Consider the following 22,094-nt stretch of genomic DNA (forward strand, 5'->3'; position numbering starts at 1 on the left):
TGCAATATGGCAGCCGAGTGGAGAGACTTGCTTAAAAGGACTTTGGTGAATCTTCCTAGTCCAAACGTAGCACATCACATCATAGTCCGGCAGCCCAGAGCCTTTTGACCAAACGAAAAGAGTACCATTTGAGCGCAGGGGCATCCAGGGGATGGCCTCTCGTATGCAGATACGGATGTCTGCCGGAGCCCCACTGGTGCGTTTGGCCCCTGGGGGCCTCAATAAGGGCTGAAAAAATGTGTTTGATCAAACATTCAAAAGTACCATCCCAAACCAATCTGATATGAACAGGCAGGTCAGACAGAGTACTGAATGGCCCTGCCAAAGTATCCGCTGCGAAGGGCCCGGCAGACACCAAAAAAGGGCCCCTCAGATATGGCCTAGATCAAACGAAGGAGGTACCACATTAAACCACATCCCACCGAACCCGAAAATCACCATGCCAGACAAATTGCTTGTTGAAAAGGGCCTGCCTGTAAAAACAGGTGGATTGTCATTTTTAATTTGTAGAATTTTAAGCTTGTATGATGACAACCAGGGCTTCAGTTTCAGATTGCCCCCATTCTGTCAGACATGCTAGTTGATTGTCAGATGTGTACAAACACCATGTTACCCAGAATAGCTTCACTCACTCACTCACATACACACTCACTCTCTCTCTTTCGCTCTCTCTCTCTCTCTCTCTCTCTTTCACAAACACATAAATACACAAAGGCAGAGTCCCATTCAATTTTTTAAAGTGCACAACCTGGCCCACCCTAGGTAAAGACAGACCGCCACTATAGGTGACTCAGGCTTGTTAACATGCTGGTTAATAATTCTGTATAAAAATTCTGCTGATAGATACAGCAGTGGAAAAGTGTGTATTTTCCATGAAAAGAGAACACATACAGTATATCAAGTTTACTGAGCCAGAAGCACATCTGAATGATGTGCACACTTTCCTCCTGCCACACGTTCATGAACAGAGCAACAGTAGCCTACATTTGCAAGAGAGAGGACTGCCCATAACATTTGAACTTCCTTCAGAGTGAAATGGAGTTCTTGAAACACAGATCTATACTGATTTCTCGAAATTCTTCTCTTTAAAAAAAAAAATAAATAAATATTTTTCCTCACACATTGATTTCGGTGGACTTCCACACTGTATTGCGAAATGTATAATGTGTTTCTCACACTTCAGTTCAGTTCACAGCTTCACAGAGAGTGCTTGGCAATTTCCGCTAGGAAAAGTGTTTCTACACACATCTATTTATATTAAACCAACCTTTCTCATATAACCTTAATCCAAACAGTAATTCCATTGCAGGTTTTTACTGTACATAATGTGACGCTGTGTCCAACAGATAACAAAGTTGTTGTTGTGACTACTCGTCACAGAGAAGACGTGCTGCCCAGAGTTGCTGCTGAGGTCTAGCTGGGTTGTATTGGCCTTGTTCATGACAATACCATCAGATCTTCAGTAGGCTACTCAGGTTTGGTTTAGTCAACATATGGTGTAATTTATTTTTAAAATGGCAAAATGAAAGTGCAAGACTTTGCACCACTAAATAAGAGACCTTGGAAATAAAAAGCTAAGTTGACATTTCAATGTAGAGAACAGACCTGAGTTTGGATCTGTTACAACTTGCACCATACTTTCAGCTGCTCTGTCAAAAGATAATGTGAGCTGTCGCCATGGCAACATGATAGTGGGAGATATAGCTCTAAGAAACGTCTCTTATCAGTGAATTCTCACAACTCTCTCTCTCTCCCTTCCCTCTCTCTCTGTTTGTGTGTATGTGTGTGTATGTAAGAGAGAGAGAGAGGGAGAGAGATGTTAATGTAACATTGCCGTGAATTCTATAATCACATAGGCCTAACTGCTTGAATAGACAAACATACATAGCTACATAAATAAGTCAGCTATGATGCCATGACATTTGAGCTACTGGTTAGAGCATTTCCAGTCTAGCATGGTCCATCCATGAATCTGGATGGTTGTCAGAGACTTCGTTTTGAATAATGTAAGGCAAGCTTGAATCAGGAAGCTTTGATATGAGTCTTGTTTCCTGTTCTGTTGTAGAAAGCAGTGATGAGTGTGTGAGAGCAGCTACATTCTTCCTCTGCAACGACAGGAAAACTTGGTAAGAAAACCTTCAAAGTAAGAGATGTTGAGTGGCTGCAATTTGGCAAATTACTTTGATGCTTTGAAGTTGCTATATATATATTTTTTTCTTAACTTTTTTTAAAATATTACTACCACCACAACCAATTATGAGGATAATGTAATGATTTGTGGTAGTGTTTGTTTTTGACATTAATGAATTGCATGCTAATTCAACTAACAAAATAATGTAAGACATTATTATTCAATTCTAGACTAGAAATTACTCTCACGTCAGTAAATCTGTGGGGGGAAAAACAATGAATTTACTGTAAATCAGAATGTAAAACAATGTTTTACAAGCATAATTAAATACATGTTTTTAGTCTAACAAAATGTATAGGTCCAGGAAATTCAAATGTGTCTATCTTTATTTCACATAAATTCTGGCTGCATTAACAAGTGAAACCCCACAAAAATGCAATTCCCGTCTCCCCTTGTACTCAGCACATTCGGTTCCTGTATGTGGAACTGTGCAATGTTTTTCCTCTGCCCTGACCACTAACTCCTCTCTGCCAGCATCACTTTTGTTTGCTAATGTTGCTTAGGCTGTTGCACATGTCATTAAGTTTCCACTGCATGGGCATTTTGCAAGCATTTTGTTGGGCATAAAGCATTATTTTGCCTAAATGTTGAGCTCCCCTTAAGAGATGTCAAGTTCAGTTTTAATTTCAGTGTTCAGGATATTTTCTAATCCATGTACTCAGTTCCTGAAATCTTAGTTATAACTTCTCCTTTTTCCTTTCTGTCTGTTTGGCTAGTGAGTGTAGAGCTTGTCTGCGGGTCGACCACTGAGAAGATGACAACGACAGACTACTATGTAAGTAATACCATCATAAAGTCATACCTTATTTGACTTTACCTCACAATGCTTGATGTGTTCTCTCGTTTCATTTTGGCACAAGGGATTATAACATCTAATCGTGTGTATTAATGTTAAGGTCACCTTGAAATTGTAATGTTTTATCCATTTCTTTCTTCGCCCATTAATACTTCTATGCTCACACTCCCATGGTTTCATCTCTTAAGTCTAAATGTATTTTTTCCCTCCAGGATGATTATAACAATACATCGTACTCAGACGAGGACCTGAGTAAGTATGCCCCATGTGACGTGGGCGAGACCTGGAAGTTCATCCGCAGTTTCGCGCCTGTGGCGTACAGCCTGGTGTTTGTGCTGGCAGTGGTGGGCAACGTCCTGGTGCTGTGCGTGGTGCGTCGCTACCGGCAGGCCCAGCGCGGGCCCTGCTCCTTCTCGCTGACCGACACCTTCCTGCTGCACCTGGCCGTGTCCGACCTCCTGCTGGCCTTCTCGCTGCCCTTCTTCGCCGTGCAGTCGGCCGACTCGTGGATCTTCGGCACGGTGCCCTGCAAGATGGTGGGCGCCATGTTCTCGCTCAACATCTACTGCGGCGTGCTCTTCCTGGCGTGCATCAGCTTTGACCGCTACCTGGCCATCGTGCACGCGGTCAGCGCCGGCTGGCGCCGCAACGGCTGCCACGCGCAGGTGGCCTGTGCCGTCATCTGGGCGGCGTGTGTCGGACTGGCCGCCGTGGACGTGCAGTACCGCCAGGTGCTCCGCGTGGCCGGCGTGCAAGTGTGCAAGATGCAGTTCGCCGACGCGTCATCCAAGCAGATCCAAGTGGGCCTCCAGCTGATGAACCTCGCGCTGGCGTTCGCGCTGCCCCTGCTGGTCATGCTCTACTGCTACGTGCGCATCTTCCGCGCCCTCTGCCACGCCTCGCGCCGGCAGAAGCGCAAGTCGCTGAGGCTGATCGTCTCGCTGGTGGTGGTGTTCGTCGTCTCCTGGGCGCCCTACAACGGCCTGCGGCTCGTCGACAGCCTGATCATGCTGGACGTTGTGGCGAAGGACTGCGACGTGATGCACGCCATCGACATGGGCACGGTGGTGGCCGAGAGCATGGGGCTGGCGCACTGCGCCCTCAATCCACTCCTCTACGGCTTCGTGGGCATCAAGTTCCGCCGCGAGCTGGCCCAGATGTTCAAGGCGGCCATGGGCCCCCGTGGTGGCTGCCAGGAGCTGGGCAGCTGGTGGCGAGGGTCCAGGCGTCGCACGGCCGGCTCCTTCAGCTCTGTCGAGAGCGAGAACACGTCCTACTTCTCGGTCGTGGTCTGACCTTGGACACCAAGGGATCAAAAGCAACAAGAGAGAAGGTGGTGAGAAAAGAGGATGTGTGTGAGAGGTGATAGAGAAATAGTGGTGGGATGAAGAGACGTAAGAAAGAAAATTAAATGTTTGCTTGAGGTCTGTTGTATTCTACATATGAGAGTGGAAAACGACAGAGCATCCACATACATTGGAACATAGTGTCCGATGTTCACAAATGGAATGGGCAAACTGCAAATTCCAATGTATATTTTTATAGATGTGAACCTGCGCATTTAAAAATGATGTATCTTCCTTTATGTCTTGTGTGTCACAGAATTGTGCTCATTTGTGAGATGCATGCAGAAAAACAAGACATGAAAACCTGACCAGACTTGTCACATTTTAAACAGATTTTATCATCAGTATCATAGTGGCTTCCCACAGACTTAGTCACACTTATGCTTATCCTATTTTGCTTTCAGCCAGAGAGAATAAACATGAGTTTCACATGCCTGTAACTTTGCATTTCATTAGATTTCATGGCCAAGTTGCTCTGTTATATTCTCATAATTGCACCTGTTAACTGTCCCTGCACTGCTGTTATGATCTCATCATAGCACCATCCATAACACCTCTGCTACAGGAAGATATCACATACACACGACCTACATAACACCTTTAGGCTTGCGCCTAACCACATATGGTTTTGGTGTTACACAAAAATATTGGTCTTTGGTTTCAACATCAAAGCCTTGAAACCTATCAGTGGTGATGAGATGGAAGCTCTTATCTACGTTATATTCTGTTCAACATGTGGTGTTCCCTATTCAGCCGAGCTCAGTATTGCAGAGCAACAGTATTGCAGAGTAGCAGTATGGCATGTCGGTAACCCTCCATAATAAGGTGCCATAATAAATAGCAAACTAGTAATTACCTAACCCTTTGTTAATATTTGTTAATTGTTACTAAAATATTTGGCACAAGTTAATAGTTTTTTCATCATTAATTAAATATTAGTTGTTTGCATAAAATCTGTATGTTAATGTTTTAACAAATCTATTAGCTAATATTGTATTAATAGTTGTTAATAGTTAACTAAATGTCTTTTTGGCACTAATTAACAGTTATTTCTTACATCATTTAAATGTTAAATGTTTATTTACAAACTATATGCTAATATAAAAGTTAATGACATATTATTATTTTTCTAGCTTTTGTGATTAGCTTTGTGGAGTATTTATGGAATTTATGGTTTATGGCTTTATGGTCTTGTGGGGTGTATAAGGCACCCTACTGCCAGTGGTTGGTTGTGTGAGAGTTTGCACACCTCTTCCTCTTCATCCTTATTGGATACCTTTGTGGTTGGCTGTCCTGTAATTGGTGACCCTCTGTCTAGTGTTTGAAAGTAGTGTAGGCTACTCTTTGCCTTTGGATGTAGCCTACTATTTGGTTGCTGCTTGAATTTGGTGAAATTTGAAGAGGGGGGTGTAACAGAGTTAGAAATGTAGTTTAGTGTTTGTATGTCATTTTCGCCGTAATTAAGCAGCTTTATTGAGATTGGTGTTTTGGAGCCCCCCCTTGGACCACGAGTTCATACACATCGAGTCTAACGTGACTAGCTGTAAACTCCGCTAGCAACTTTCCATGCATTCAGTGTAGTTTAGCTTAGTGTGCATGGAAAGTGCAATTCAGTCTAGCAGGAAATGAATGTACATTTAGTTTAGCATTATGTTTATGCATTACCTCCGTATGGTCTACGTCTGTGAGTGTTTAGTGAGTCTCACAATATTAATAAACTGTCGTTCTGTGCACCTGAACATTCCATGTCGCATGCCTCCCTTGCTAGTAGACCTGACAGTGATGGTATACACCAATCCGCCGCGAACTTTATGGGCGCTGCCATCTTGCCTGCCGCCATTACTGCGTGCCTGCGGAGTGTGACGGTGTGACACTTGCCAGTGCCTTCTAATGGCTTTTCAATGAAAGCATCCTGTCAGAGAATATCAAATAGGAGATCCTGCTCATGAAAAAATGTCAGGTGAAAGGGAACATTGGTTAGATGATGTCAGGCAGTGGCCAAAACTTACCAATGAAGGTAATTTATTGACAACATAATGTATTAAGACGTGTATTAATTAATGACAACAATAAGCCGAATGCTATCATTAGTAGCTGTGTTGCTAATATGTTCACAAGCTTCAGAAGTTGCAAATAACTATTAGCCACGACCACTTGTAGCAGTAAAATACATGTTCTTACAGGTATTCAGGATTATTTTATTAATCGTATGTATTTCATCCACTTTTAACACACATCTTGGTCCTCCACTCGACAAGGAACTCTGTGTAATCCATAAGCCTGTAAACATGGGCACTCAACGTGCAACAAAGGTTTGTGAATTTCACAAACGGTTTAATTCTAGGTCTGTATATTCCTACTGTTGTTAAAACAGCCGACCACACAACACGCTTTTCCCGGCATCACTGGACAGCATACGTACTAAATAAAAATTAAGAAAAAGAAGAAGATTTCGCATCTACAGCTAACTTCTGCTACAGCCGCCTACAGGACCAACACATTACTTCGCTACTTCTTTAGCAGCAAGGCAACGCAGTAATGGCGGCGCTGCTTTACTTCCGTGTTTCGCCGGATTTGTGTATAGGAATGATGTAGGCCTAATATAGCCCATTCAACTACTACTTTTTATTTTGCTTGTGCAGATGCTGTTTTATGTAAGCCAGTGCCTGAAGGCATGTTTTGTTTTAACTTTTCCTAAAGGAATAAATGTAATAAGCCAGTTTTGGTCTCAGTCCCTTCACCGTCTGACTAATAGTTATATATTACTAATATATTAATAAAGCTTAACCAACTTTATTATAAGGGTCCCCCATACTGATAGTTATATATTACTAATATATTACTTAAGCTTAACCAACTTTATTATAAGGGGCCCCACACTGATAGCTATATACTAATAATATTAATTAAGCTTAACCAACTTTATTATAAGGGTCCCCCATACTGATAGCTGTATATTACTAATATATTAATTAAGCTTAACGAACTTTATTATAAGGGGCCCCACGCTTATAGCTATATACTACTAATATATTAATTAAGCTTAACCAACTTTATTGCAAGCGGTTCCGGCGCCGACAAGAGTTGCAGCATGTCAAGGTAGCTCCGTGTTTTTTTCTTGAATTTCCCCTTGGGGATCAATAAAGTATCTATCTAATGTAAGGGTCCTATGGGGAGTGGTTCATATTGGGATAGGCAGAAGCACAGTTTAATAACAATTAGTTAAATAATAATAAGTCATTAACTTTCTATTAACATATAGTTTGTAAATAAACATTTAACATTTAAATGATGTAAGAAATAACTGTTAATTAATGCCAAAAAGACATTTAGTTAACTATTAATAGTACATATTAATACAATATTAGTTAATAGATTTGCTAAAACATTAACATACAGATTTTATGCAAACAACTAATATTTAATTAATGATGAAAAAACTATTAACTTGTGCCAAATAGATATGTTAGTAACAAATAACAAATATTAACAAAAGTAATTACTAGTTTGCTATTTATTATGGCACCTTATTATGGAGTGTTACCGGCATGGCTTATATCTCATCCTCCTAGAATCTTGAAGATTAGAGGTGATATTACAGAACATTAGGACGTCTTCCACAGGACACTGTCCATTTGTCAAGTGTGTGCTGTATGTCAAAACTTAGTTAAGCATGTAAATAGTCGAATTTGTAGATACACTCTGTGCCTCAAAACCATGGCGCTGGAGGAATGTGGGGAGGTTTGGAGGAGGAAGGCTTTGGTAGAATGTGAACCATGGTGCAGTGAAAGTGATACATTTCAGCTGATTTTTCTCAAAACAGTTTCAAATTTGTCATTTGTATTTTTCTTTACATTAAATATTTTTTACTCTTTATTCCTGTGTTTGAGTTTCTGTGTGACAGTTATTTTATTGCTAAGTTCCATTACAGTTGTTTTACTGAGTGGACAATCCATGCAGTTCATAAACTTTACAAAAAAATCAGCTATACTCAGCTTAATAGTAGACTATGTCATAGACCAAAACAAAGAATAACTAGGTGAGCATTTGAACATGCAATGTGATTTACTTTACATGATTCTTTTATTTGCTTTATTTCTGTTATTTTCTGCTAATCTTCTTCCTAAATGGATTATGCTTACTGGTATACCTCCTGTTTATACGTATAATGTATATTATAAAATTATCAGGCTGTTATTAAACTCTTTGGTAAATTGAGTTCATATGTGTCACTTCAGAGCACATACATTTACATAAACAATAACCAGCAGATGTTATATATCAAAATATAAATCAAACCCACTTAAAAAGGATACAACAAGAACTTCTAAGGTCCATCTTCCTGACAATGAAATTGCTCGTTTTCAAACACAGGGGGCAGTGTTTCCCTTTTGCAACCACTAACATGTTTCATGCTGGTCTTCTAAAAAGGTCTGGTCTTTTAAAAAATTAAAAAGGCATATTCTAGCTTTTCACACGTTTTTGTTAAGCAGTGTTAGGAAATATCTGGTTCCATTTTAATTCAGTGTTAGTGATATTTTTTAACTCATTGACTCTGTTCCTGAAAGCTTAACTTCTCCTTTTGCTTTCTGTCTGTTAAACGTTTTGGCTAGAGAGTGTAGAGCTTGTCTGTGTGCTGGTTACCTACTGAGAAGATGACAACACCAGACTACTATGTAAATAATACCATCATAAAGTCATACCTTTGACTTTACCTCATAGATATTCTGCGTGGCGTGTTTGATGTGTTCTCTCCAGTCGTATCATCATCTCTTCCATCATATCATGATGTCAAATATAAAGGTAACCTTGAAAATATAACGCTTTATCCATTTCCTTCTTCGCCCATTACTACAACCCCAAAACAGAAAAAGTTGGGACGTTTTGTAAAATGTGGATAAAAACAGAATGCAATAATCTGCAAATCTCTTAAACTCATATTTAGTTGCAAAAAGGACACAGACAACATATCAAATGTTGAAAAAGACAAAGTTGACCATTTAATGGAAAATATATTCTAATTTTGAAATTTATACCAGCAACAAGTTCCAAAAAAAGTTGGGACGGGGGTAACAAAATGCTGGAAAAGTTGTGTAATGATAAAGAAAACAAAATTAGGAATGTTCGACAACTAGGGTAACTGGCAACACTATTAGGTATGAAAAAGAGCATCCCAGAGAGGCAGGGTCTCTTAGAAGTAAAGATGTAGGGGTATTCATCACTCTGCGTAAACCTGTGTGCACAAATGATGAAACAATGTATTTTTAATGCTTCTTAACATGAAAGTGTGAAGTATTTGGGGATTTCATCATCTACAGGACATAATATCATTAAAACATTCAGAGAATCCAGAGAAATCTTTGCAAATAAGGGAAAGAGCTGAAAAATAAATTGGATGGCCGTGGTCTTTTGGACCTCAGATGGCACTGCATCAACACTAGACCTGTTTCCAGACCTGTCATTGTATGGGCTCAGGACAACCTCTGATAACCATTGTCTATGTGCACAGTTTGATACACAATTCAAAAACTGCAGTCAAAACAGACAAAATTCTATTAAGATGTGATACAGAAAATACCACCGTCTTATTTGGGCCTGAGCTTGTTTAAATTGGATTGAGATAACATGGAAAAAGGTCCTGTGGTTACACCAATCAAAATTTGCCATTCTTTTTGGAAATCATGGACTCATCTGGGCTAAAGAGGAGAGGGCCTATCCCAGTTTCCAACCTATCCAACTTGTTTTAGTGCTCTACGATGGTGTGGAGGAGCATATTGCCCACAGCATGGGCATATTGTACATTTGGCAAAGCACAATCAATTCTGAATGATGTAAACAGGTCTTGAGCAACATATACTGCCATCCAGTCAATGTTTATTCCAGGGAAGACCTTGAAAAGTTCAGGAAAACAATGGCAAAATAAATTCTACACCTATTTAAATGGTATTTCTCCATAGAGGAAGAGTCCATGATTAAGAATACCCCATACTGTTGAGCAACTGAAATCCTGTATCAGGGAGTAATGGGACAACGTTTCATTCTCAAAACTCTAGTGGTCTCCTCAGTTCCTAAACATTCACAGAATGTCGTTAAATGAAGAGGTAATGCAGCACAGTGGTAAACATGCTCCCGTCCCAATCTTTTTTTGAAACATGTTGCTGGCATCAAATTCAAAATTAACATATATTTTCCATGAAATAGTCCAAATTTTAATTTTCATATGAATGCAACTAATCTCAGCTGGTATTCTGTCTAATTTGACCCCAAACTTTTGACCGGTAGTGTATAATTGATATTGGGCAATTCTACGCAAAACTGTCATGTCCATAACGCCAACTAAATGTCATGGTATTTGTATGATGCAAATGATTATTTGAAAAGTTTTTCATGTAAGTTCTACAACCAAGAAAAGTGAACACTCAAATTGCAAGTAATCATCACGTTCATCATACCATACATGACATTTTGTTGACGTTATGGACGTGGCAGTTTGGAGTGGAATTGCCCTATTAATAAAATTGTCAGGATGTTATTTAGAATTTAGTTATTTAGTTAATCTGTGTCACTGCAGATATACATTAACCAGCAGATGTACCACAAATTTGCATGGCAAAATATCAATCAAAACCACTTTGATATGTATAGTAGGCCTACAAGCAACAACTCCTAAGGTCCTAAGGTCATCTTCCTGACAATGACATTTTCGTTTTCAAACACAGGGGGCAGCGTTTCCCTTTTGTAACCACTAACATGTTGCATTCTGGTCATCTGCATGTCAAAAAAATAAAGTCTTAATCTAGTTTTTCACGTTTTCCTGTTAAGCAATGCTGATTAACTGCAGGTTTATGTTTTAACAAATGCAATAATTTCATTCTATAATAAATAATGTCTAATTTAAAGAGATTAGGAGTTAAGGCTCATATGACAATTAATTGGAGCAAAGGCTGTTTTATACTGGCCAATGCACAGTGTCATATCATTACATAGCGAGATGAAGTCCACACCGTATTGGATGTCTATAGAAATGGCCATTGGCCTTGTCTACTATAGCGCGGGAATGATGCCAAAAACCTCCCTTCCTACCATCCGGTGGATCCATCAAACGTCATGTCAAACGCCTACCAGCACGTTCATTGCTTTATCATGCAACAACAAATGTGTAGCTACCTCTCCGGAGGTTTTGTTTTTGGTGCATTTTGTCTGTTTGTCTAAAATCTAAGACAGTAGAAAATTATGTTTAAAGACTTAATTAAATTAAAAACATAATTTTCTACTGTCTTAGATTTTAGTTTCACATTGCAATAACATGACCAATAGGGCTACAAATTGTGGTTAACTAGTGTCGATAGCATATTGCGAGTAGGCCTAGTTGTGAACCATAGGAACTTTAATCGTAGCCTATAGCCAAATTGAAATAAATGCGAATTCATGATAAGCCTGTCAGTTCGACTGGCGACCCACAGTTGGATAAGCAGGTCCCCCTGAACAGTCTGCATTGCTACACTGAGGGCTTCTCTGTCTGCTGATGTTTTGCTCAAAGGGCCAGGCGGTCCACATATAGCCTTCATGCCATTTCAGCTGAAAACACTTTTCATTTGTTAGCCTACTTATAAACGTATCTTTATTAGTGTCAACATTACAGTATTTAGGCTATGTTAATCTCAAGCCACTCTAAGAAATGGCCGTAGGTCTACTTTTATAGTACAGCACAGCAAAATCTATTCAAATTGCAGTCCGAGGAATATTGTCCATAAAACGTTGTTAAACTTAGCCTATAGGCTAGGATACATAATCACATATTTGGAGATTTGAAGTGGGCTCATATGCTTCCATAAAGTAGTAGGCTATTGATGTAAGAAAGAGAAAATGTGGTAAGGCCAGCCTATGGCATTTCTCATATCTTGCAGATAATTGGATAGTCCTGTTTTTCCGATGGTTATTACGCATAATAGTTTAAGCAACAATAGCAATAGCTTGTCACTAATAACGACACAAATAGACTAATGAATGTTCATTTAATGAAGTTTCAACATTGTACAGTGTTCCTACATGTATTCATGTTCCAACACAAGCCTACATGTATCCATCATGTTCCAACAGAATAAGTACATGTTGCAACAATTCTGGGCACATGTTGGATACGTGTAAGTTCATGTAGGTATATGTAGGCTGCTTATAAAAAGGCAATTATTCTGATACATGTAAGTAAGGCGGGTGGTCGATCGGTTGGTTGATCAGATGGACGGTCGGAAGGTTTTAGGCATGATTCCCGCGCCATAGTCTACATCTAATGGTGCGTCTAAGAAGGTGCTTAACATGATCGGCCGACAGATAGCGCCACAGCGAAACAAATCGAGCTTGTTGAGACAACACATAGGCTACTACCAATATTACAGTGCAGTAGGCTACTTATGGAACAAAGACGACTGAACGTGGGATAGTGGTGCCAATATGTTTCCTTCTTCATTAGGCTATCCTATTCTCTAGGTGTCTCGTTGCGATCGATTCAGTGATCGACTTGCCAAATAATTTTGTATCGAGAGGAAGAACATATGGGTGTCACTGCACAAGACAAGGAAGAGATTGAGCTAGCACCACGAGATCGAAACAGACCGATCGCAGCAGCTGGTTGAGGTTTGGCACGGCTACAAAGAGCAAATAGTTCGGACGACCATCGCAAACGTTATCTCTGATCATGTTTTGTTAAATTAGTTTAATAATATTTATGCAGGAACCTACACAACTACGGTTCACATACCATGTGAAACTCCGCTCTGCACGTAGCCTTTGTCTCATGCAGCCAAACTTTGTTGATTTGCTTTACACCGGTTAACCTGACTTTCTTTCTTGGACCGAGTAGCGGTCATTGTTTTGGTAAGTAACGCTTGTCTTATGGCTCCTTTAAGTCTTATTTTTCAGCGCTTAATTTAACTAATCTTAGCAGAAAAAGCCGGTCCAACTGCTAGACCTGAACAATCTAAAATTTGACTCTATAATATTGAGGCGCTCTGACTGATAGGCTATGCCTCTTTGTTCTTGTAAATTGTTACATTAGTTAGTCTACTTAATTAATTTGAGTTATTTTATTATGAAGTTTAGCCTACATTATTGCGATATTATTCTCAGAGTCAGAGGAATCTGCAGCGTGGGCTCGCTAAGAGAGACGAGTTTGCTGTCCAGACATGAAATTGGTTGCACACCGAAGCCCATGCATGACTATCTTAATATTGGCTGTCAGGCTTCAAGATAACGGGGATCACAATTTGAAAGAGTGTTCTCATTTAGCCTACTTACTTGCGTGGGTGGGAAGTGCCTGGTCAGCGAAGCATGTGGCTGGATTGATGGTGTGTCATCATGACTTGTCGAGGGGGTGGGGGCGCGTGTGCCACTCATGAAAGGAAACCACTTTCCACATGACAGTTCACGTAATGAGACTAGGCTAGTACTTGGTGGGTGTAAACTTGATCATGAATCCTGATCAACACTGCAGGATTAAACATTGCAGTTAGGAGCTGTCCAGTCTGCTGCAACATTCAACAGTGAGAATGACTTACTTTTCAGAGTCAAGAATGGATATCGACGTCAACTTCCAAATGAACTCATCTCATGATTACGAGGACTACAGCGGTGTGAACTGTTTACCAGCGCATGAAGCGGTCTTCATCCCTGTCCTGCTTTACGTGGCTTTGGTGCTGGGACTACTTGGAAACGGGTTGGTGCTGGTGGTTCTGTGGCTGAAGAGACGCAGCTGGAGTGTGACGGACACCTTTGTGCTTAATCTCGCCGTGGCTGATATTCTGCTGCTGATCACTCTGCCGTTTTGGGCTGTGAATGCAGCGAACGGATGGACATTTGGCACCGGCCTTTGTAAGACTGTTGCTGCCATCTTTAAGGTAAGAGATAGGCCTACATAATTAAAATCGAAAGTTTGGTTGACATATTAAGTCGTTTATGTGGTCTCAGTTGCTCTCATTTACAGTTATTCTCGACGACTACAGACCTATTGTATTGTTAAGCTTGATGATTAAATTTGGGTTGAGCAGGATTTCACAAGCATTTATCATCAGAATTGTCCTGATCTCTTTTTCTTCAGATGAACATCTATTTTGGGATGTTAGTGCTAGCCTGCATCAGTTCACATCACTTGCTGCTTGTGACGGACACCTATCAGGTGTACTCTCGCCAGAGGCTCTGGGTGCCACACGCCACCTGTCTAGCCGCATGGGTGGCCTCTGTTCTCCTCTCCATCGGGGACTGGTTGAATCTGAAGTCCTCCAAGGATCATGCTTACCTGGAGAGGCACTGGTGTCCCGTGCCTGTGTCCCAGTGTCGTGTGGGAGGTGCTGTCTTCCTGGTGGTGACCGTTCTCCTGGCGCTCGGCTACTCCGTGGTCCTCGTCCAGCGGCCCCTGAAGAAGCCAGAGGAGCACATGAAGCGGAGGGCCCTCCGGTTCATCCTGGCCCTGACGGGAGCCTTCTTCCTCACGTGGGTGCCCTACAACATTGCCCTGGTGGTTGACCCTGTGGGAGCTGGGGCCGAAGAGTGCGGCGAGGGCCACCGGACGGCCACAGAGATGACCCTGATGGCCACAGCTGCCATTGGCTGCCTGCAGTGTTTCCTCAAGCCCTTGCTCTACCTCGGCCTGGCCAGTGTGTTCCGCACGCGCGCGCTGGAGTTGGCGAGGTGCGTCACCGCCAACTCACAGAGCAATCACAAGATTTCAGTGTGGGACTCTGGTGAGGAAGAGGAAGATGAAGATGACTCTCCTGCTAAGATCTCATTGTCTCAGAGCAAATGTTAGACCCCAGGACCTTTACACTTTACAAAGGTAGTCAGAGCCCAGTCTACATGGACACCTGGTGCATTATTCAAAAAGGACTAGAGCAAAATAAATTAGCAATGGACTGTCGCTGTAAATTAGCATTGAAACATCAACTTATACCCAGGTACGTTATGCAGCTGCATTACTTGTAAGTAATTTTGCCACTTGGGAAAATAAGGTACTTATAAACCACTGAGTGTTAAACTAGGTAGCGTAAAGGTAATTAATTAGTAGAAATATCCTGTCTCATTAGTTCCTTGTTGCATGTTTGAGAACAGCCCTGTGGCAGATGACCTTGTCTGTGTTTAAGCTATTGTGTAAACAGATGTAGCACAGCCGGTGAATGTGAGGAAGTATGTCAAGTCTGGCACAGTGTTCTGTGTGGCCTGCCACTGCTATGCTGCTTGTAGTACGCCCCTGTTGAACTATGGCTTTTCACCCCAGATGCCTACGGCAAGCTGAGTGGGATCAGTTGTCGTTACGATTGATGTTAATGGGTCAGTGGATACTGTGGTAAAGTTAACGTTGCTGCACATTGAAATGTTGAAATTTCGTTGCTGCAGTGTGAAATGTTGACGTCCACACTGCACAGCTGGTTTGTCTTGTTTAGCGCTTTATCTATATAAAGCGCTGAACAAGATATGCACATACTTTCAGTATTGGTTATTAATAATCACCACTGAATGTTACACACTACGCCTCTGTGTCAAATGAAGTGTTTCTGATTCTATCAGTTAAGAAATTGTTCGATTAGACAGTAGCCAAAGCTCTTGTTATGTTTTTTTTTATTTTATATTTTTTGGCCTTTTTATGCCTTGAATGACAGGAAGTGAGTGGGAGAGAGAGAGTCGGGGTGGGATCCGGAAAGGACCATGGGGCGGGAATCAAACCCGGGTCGCCAGCATACGGTGCAGGTGCCCCAGCCAGTCCCGTCACGGCCGGGGCCTCTTGTTATGTATTTTAAGATCTTTATCCAACACTGTGTTTGTTTAAGTCTTAAGTTTAAGTCTTACGTTTGAACTCAATGACTTTGTAATTTGATGCCAGTATATTGCAATACTGGTTTCACTTTCTGAATGTGGAGAGCTTGTGAAGACGGTTTATTTCCTGTTGCTTTCCATCACATGCTGCTGACTTGCAGTGTGTGATCCGTTGGAAACTCCCAGTCAATCTCACAGACAGCTGGAATCTGGAATTTCCTCTCTCCTTGGACCTGACATTGCACGCAGGAAAAATCCCAGCTGGACTTTTTAACCAAAGACAGCTGAGTGATGTCAATTAGGAGGAGCAGAGTGCCCCAAACCCACCCCCCATCAGCTTCTCCATCCCTCTCCCCCCCCCCCCAGCTCTGTTCTTTGTTCTTGCAGTGTCATGATTTAACCTCCAGCGCAGCAGGCGACTCCCCGGAGCCAAGGAGACAGTGTGCAGGGGAGGACTTGGACTTTACTCCCATTTCCCAAGCATCCTCTTCTCAGGCCTTGCCAATATTCCTCACTATAAATGCCCCCTCTGTGTTTGTTTGGTCACTTGAGCACTGAAGCCCTCTTTGTGTGGAGTTGCCCTGGGAGGGAGAGAATAGAGGAGAGAGGGAAAGAACGAGAGGATGTGTGACTCATCAGGCACCTGATCTCTGAGTCTTTCATCATGTTGTTGTGGTCATTCTTGTTACAAAAATAGGTGGTCAGAGACAATCAGTGTGTTGAATGTGCCAAGGGCTGGCTCAAAGCCCGTTTGTTCACACAAAGCTAGAGAGTGAGCTAAAGAGTAGGTGGCTTTTCCCTCAAGCTACACTGAAGCTATACATTTTATTTTCAAAGCAGCTTTTGTGCACCATATATTTAGAGGTCATTGACTACTTGTGGAAGTCTGATATGAGGGTGTCCGATACTGTAACCTGTACTGTATACTATAGGAATTTTGAAAATTTTTGGAACCATTGTGGGTGTATACTTTTTACTCATTTGTTTTCCTATACCTCATATCTGTCAATCATACCTAATACTGTTACAGTCTCACATGAGCATACGATTGTATTCAAAGGCTTACAATATCACAATAAAGTACTTTATTTGTACTGTATAAACTGATGTCTTTTCATTGAACAAAGGAAACAGTCTAGAAGATCCAGTGTTTATATATATTTACACTATATCTTATATATGAAACATGTTAAGTCTTTTAAAATTAAAAGGTTGTCATATCCCGATATATAGCAGTTATATGAAACAGCAGAGTAATGATATATGGAGGTGACTGTTTTGTGTTTTGTTTAGCATTAAGAATTCAAAAGCAAGGGTCCTTTACATTACGTGTGAATGTGAAATGCATCAAGGTCTGAGCATGAATCTTTTTTTGCTGTCTCAAAGCCACTGAAGTTCAAAACAGCATTGGTCACTTTGGCTTACAAGAAATTACTTATAAGAAACCACGTATTGTGACTACTTGTGAAAGTATATGAAAATTTTTCTGGAACGACAGACACTTTCACTGATCCTGTTCAACTCCACTGGTTCACTTCTTCTTGTGACCGATTATACAGTACTGTTACAAAGTGTCCCCTTGTACATTTAAATGTTATATAATGCCTCAAGAGATAGTTAAAATATAAATAAGATAATAATAAGATACATTAAGTTACTGACTATGGCATTGCTTCACTTGATGTACAATTTCTGTGGGAGGAAGGTACCTTTGAAACTCAGGTCTACCCTAAAGATTTGTCATTCTAGTGTGAAAAAATAAATAAATTCAGACCTGAGTTTGGTTTGTATTCAATGAAAACATAGTCCCAACCATGCATTTTGACAAATTACTTTTGTTTATGGCATTGACGTGGGAGGGAGCAAATGAACAAGGACTGACACATTTGAACCATAGTCATCCCACAGCTTACTGGGATGGCCATGAACTGTGCTCATCTCTTTTGGGAGGAATTCATAGTTTGACTGAAAACGGATGTGAACTTGATCGCAATTTTCAAATCGTTAATTTTCAAGACTTCAAGTTCATATTTTCATCTTGAATGTTCAGGGAGGGATTCAACTTTTCAGCCAATGATAACATGACATTCAAATGGCAGCTTTGCAAATGTATATGCAAATACTAGTTTGTCTAGGAGATAGAAGCAGCTGGCAGGCTATATTGTTCACTTTCCATTTGAAGTCAGCGCTCCTCCCCTTCCCCTGAGTGCAACAAGAGATGCGTCTAGACATTTTGATGACATACAGTAATAATGAGGCCCACAGGTATTGGTGTAACTCCAATGGGTGTAAGCTCCAACAGGTAACAGGAAATTAGGAAGGAAGCTGTTTTAAAGGATGTGGAGACACCGGGCCCAGGTGTCACCAATTCCACAAATGGTCTGCAGGCACGCCTACAAGAAAGACACACAAGACACAGAGCAAGATAGACGCAGACAAGGCCAGCAGACCATCACACAGGCAAGAAGAGTTGTGCTGTGTTGAGCTGACTCAATTGTTTTAATGTCACCACAGGTGGGGGTATACAGCCAAGAGCCCATTTCATATTATCAAGGTACACTAAACCACACAGACCATGTAGACAATACCTCATCCCTGTTGCAAGATGACAAATTCACTCCAAAAGGAGACGATCCACTGTAGTTATTTTGGAGTATTTTTTACAGACTTCAAACAACAGCCCAGATTGAATTAAGCATGAAGCACCCTCTGAACACATGCTCCAGTTGAAGTAGTGTACTAGTGAACGCCCAGGCTCTCAGAAGTGTCTAATATAAGGCCAACAGGAAACACCACACACATCTGATACTGCAAGACACACTGAGTAGTTTGAAATGTCAAAAAGCATTGGATGATTTACAACTTATCAGCCAGATAGATAGAATAGTGTAAAATGTGGCTTGTCATTGGATTGAAGCCAAAATGCAGCAGAGCAGAGTGCAGAGAAGTTCATATTTTGTAAGGACTGAAACGTCGAGACAAAATGCTACACTAGTCCTGGTATATCTCACTTCACTACTACAGCAAATTCACTTCCTTCCTCATTGCAAGTAGATAATAGAGATAATGCTCTTTGGAGGAAATCTAAGCACTGAAATAGTGAAAGTGACTACTTTTACACCCATAAATGCATACTGTGTTTCGAGGATCAACTTATTCAATATATAGTGCGCTTTAGATACTGCTTACATTTGTTTCTAAAATGCATCTTGGGTGATCCAATCACATGCGGTCAGTTCTGAAGACGAGTGTAGACAAAAACTATGACACATTGTGCTCTGATCACTCAAACCACGCATGAGACATGAGACATTTTATCACATATCTTTTGTAATCGTTCTGATGCGTCCCGAATAATGGGAGTTCTAATCAGTGACCAGACCACTCAACAAATGTAAACAGGCCGCTATACAGTATACTATAGTGATTAGTCACTATAGGGAATGATTGGATGTTTCCAACAGAGGGACATTGATGTCCCCTATTTATCTACAAAGCTATTGTTGGAAAGTTACCAAGTTATTTTTTTCTTTATTCTGGTCCCTATCAGATTAGGGGGGGTATTCCAAGTATGTGGTTTAGTGACAAACCTGGGTAAGTTAACTCAGAGTAAGGGGTAAACCTCCTAATAGAAGAGCTATATGGCTTCATTCTCCTAACAAAACAATGTAGGGCTCTTGTTGTAGGAGGGTTACCACTTACCCTGAGTTAACTTAGCCAGGTTTGTCACTAAACCACGTATTTGGAATAGCCCCCCGATGAAATGACTGATGCTTGGTTCCTCATTCCGAGCCAGGAAAGTCAGTCTTTTGTAATAACACCTCTTGAACTTTAACACATTCTAAAAATGAACTCTGTACTTTCCTGTGGTCAATTCAGATCTGTAATCACAAACCTTCTGACTCAATTTGTAACAGTTTTATTTATTCGTCCCCTTTCCCCTCTGAATTGTTGTCTTTTTATTGTTTATATGTTTATATTATATTTTTGGTTTATTTATACATTTCACTTAAACTATTGTATACTATTTTGTATGTTGTTGTTTTATTGTGATTGTAATCTCAATGAGGACTATCGTTAATGAACTTCCAAGAGTTAAGAAAGGTCAACTATTAGCTCAACCTACATTTTCACCTCTTTATTATGTGCCCAAGGGAGGGTCTGAGTGCAAAGGGATCTGTCATAACAAGTCTCATGAGAAACAAGACAAGACATGAAAGGCAAGATAAGATGTGATGTGTTGTCATACTGTATATTGACTAAAGTTCCATATTGATATTTCCATGTACTGTATGTTGTCTTATCTCTGGTTCATACCAGTGTTTTGTTCTTTGCCATTCACATGACATGAGACTGCTCTTCTAAACTTCGTAATGTTATTGGCAGAGCACAGCTATTCTGTTCCCATGAGGACTCACATACCAGAGTAGAGTTATGTGTACTTTCCCAAGACCCAAAGTAAATCATGAACTTGCTAATACCAAAACTTACAATCATGGTCTACAGTATTTCCTGAATATGGGGAAATGCAGTGTGATGAGGGAACTGAACTTCTTCTCCTGCAGTACATTGCAACATTTCTTGCTTTTGCTCTGCAATCAGGGACACTTAAGTGTCTCAAGAACCACATGGTTGGGTGGCTTCTGAGCACATGCCTCTCTGTGTGTCATAAACTATGCCTCTCTGTGTGTCATAAACTAAAGGCGTGTTCTTTTGTTTCTCAAATGTTTTGGTCTAAGGTTGAGATGTCACTGCTGGCTCAACTGGTAGAACAAGGTGCCAAGAACAGGTTTTTACCTAGAGCAGAACTGCTAGTGGAGTGAAGCCTTATTGGCTCCAGTGTAAGCTATAAGCCACTTTGGATAAACATTTTTCTTTTTTACATTCAAGCATTTACAGGAGCTCATGATGCAACAGGCCTGAGCTTGTGTGGCCACTGCTGCTACCCTGTGGTTGGCTGCTGTAGCTGCTCTGAAATGGTTAGAGTAGAGGCACTCCCTTTCATATAACTGGTGCACTCACATCGACATGCAAGCATTTAAAGACCAGTGAGTTTTTTGTGTAAGTTTATTTAATTTCAAAAAAGTATAAAAAGTGACATAAAATCTCTACAGGTTTACAAACACTTAGGAAAGCGTTTTACAAACACTTACCACAGGAAAGCAACATTTAAAATGAGATCTAATGGGAAGCTTAACAAAACGAGATAACAATAGATTGAGAAGAAAAACATTGCATTGCATTTCTATGATCTTAACAACTTATGTAAGCATATTTTAATTCGAACCAAAGACCAAGGAAAACACACCAGAGAGGTACCTCACCCCTCCCTTCAAGTCAGTGTTTTGTTATTGTTGGGGACATGCTGCCCTCACTTTGTTTCTTTGCAGTTCAGAGCCAGGGCTGTGTACGAAGACCATGTTTTTATTTACAGTGAACACAGAGCCAGGGCTGTGTACGAAGACCAGGTTTTTATTTACAGTGACAGAGCCAGGGCTGTGTACGAAGACCAGGTTTTTATTTACAGTCACAGAGCCAGGGCTGTGTACGAAGACCAGGTTTTTATTTACAGTGACAGAGCCAGGGCTGTGTACGAAGACCAGGTTTTTATTTACAGTGACAGAGCCAGGGCTGTGTACGAAGACCAGGTTTTTATTTACAGTGAACACAGAGCCAGGGCTGTGTACGAAGACCAGGTTTTTATTTACAGTGAACACAGAGCCAGGGCTGTGTACGAAGACCAGGTTTTTATTTACAGTAAACACAGAGAAGGGAGCGCAAGCAGATCATGAGGAGATGTTCGCTGTATGTTACAAAAAAGTGTTCAATTAGAATTGCTTTCTTTAATTGGACTTCGGCTTAGACAAGTTCAAGGCTATTTCACAGCTAAGAACTCTTAATGTCTCCAGATCAAATGCTATGGGGTGTAGACCTAAGGCACAGGGATCATCCATAAAAC

The 22,094-nt window shown here is 40.9% G+C and overlaps 2 protein-coding genes and 1 long non-coding RNA gene across 6 annotated transcripts; 2 read left to right on the top strand and 1 right to left on the bottom strand.

The window, feature by feature from the left end:
• Positions 1-1,197: 1,197 nt before the first annotated feature.
• Positions 1,198-13,711, bottom strand: LOC143118775 (uncharacterized). Of its 2 annotated transcripts, none has more exons than XR_012986211.1 (3): positions 13,628-13,711; positions 9,049-9,184; positions 1,198-2,105 (listed from the first exon to the last, which is right to left on the bottom strand). It is a non-coding gene; the product is annotated as an uncharacterized LOC143118775 (long non-coding RNA). The 2 variants fall into 2 exon arrangements; XR_012986210.1 differs by lacking the exon at positions 1,198-2,105 and adding an exon at positions 4,198-4,283.
• Positions 2,008-7,053, top strand: cxcr3.2 (chemokine (C-X-C motif) receptor 3, tandem duplicate 2). Of its 2 annotated transcripts, none has more exons than XM_076279870.1 (3): positions 2,008-2,126; positions 2,908-2,966; positions 3,200-7,053. In XM_076279870.1, the coding sequence occupies exons 2-3, from the start codon at positions 2,946-2,948 to the stop codon at positions 4,280-4,282; spliced, it is 1,104 nt and encodes a 367-aa protein (XP_076135985.1). In that variant the 5' UTR covers positions 2,008-2,126; positions 2,908-2,945; the 3' UTR covers positions 4,283-7,053. The 2 variants fall into 2 exon arrangements, with proteins under 2 accessions (XP_076135985.1, XP_076135984.1); XM_076279869.1 differs by having other exon boundaries at positions 2,072-2,143.
• Positions 12,263-17,271, top strand: LOC143118774 (C-X-C chemokine receptor type 3-like). 2 transcript variants are annotated; one of them, XM_076279872.1, is made up of 3 exons: positions 12,263-13,207; positions 13,895-14,226; positions 14,427-17,271. In XM_076279872.1, the coding sequence occupies exons 2-3, from the start codon at positions 13,903-13,905 to the stop codon at positions 15,132-15,134; spliced, it is 1,032 nt and encodes a 343-aa protein (XP_076135987.1). In that variant the 5' UTR covers positions 12,263-13,207; positions 13,895-13,902; the 3' UTR covers positions 15,135-17,271. The 2 variants fall into 2 exon arrangements, with proteins under 2 accessions (XP_076135987.1, XP_076135986.1); XM_076279871.1 differs by lacking the exon at positions 12,263-13,207 and having other exon boundaries at positions 13,761-14,226.
• Positions 17,272-22,094: the final 4,823 nt, after the last annotated feature.

The sequence above is a fragment of the Alosa pseudoharengus genome, unplaced genomic scaffold, assembly GCF_046254945.1.
Source record: "Alosa pseudoharengus isolate Yale_2024_CS ecotype anadromous, Long Island Sound unplaced genomic scaffold, YU_APseudo_1.1 YU_APseudo_1.1_scf_12, whole genome shotgun sequence".
In the NCBI taxonomy this organism is placed as follows: domain Eukaryota; kingdom Metazoa; phylum Chordata; class Actinopteri; order Clupeiformes; family Clupeidae; genus Alosa; species Alosa pseudoharengus.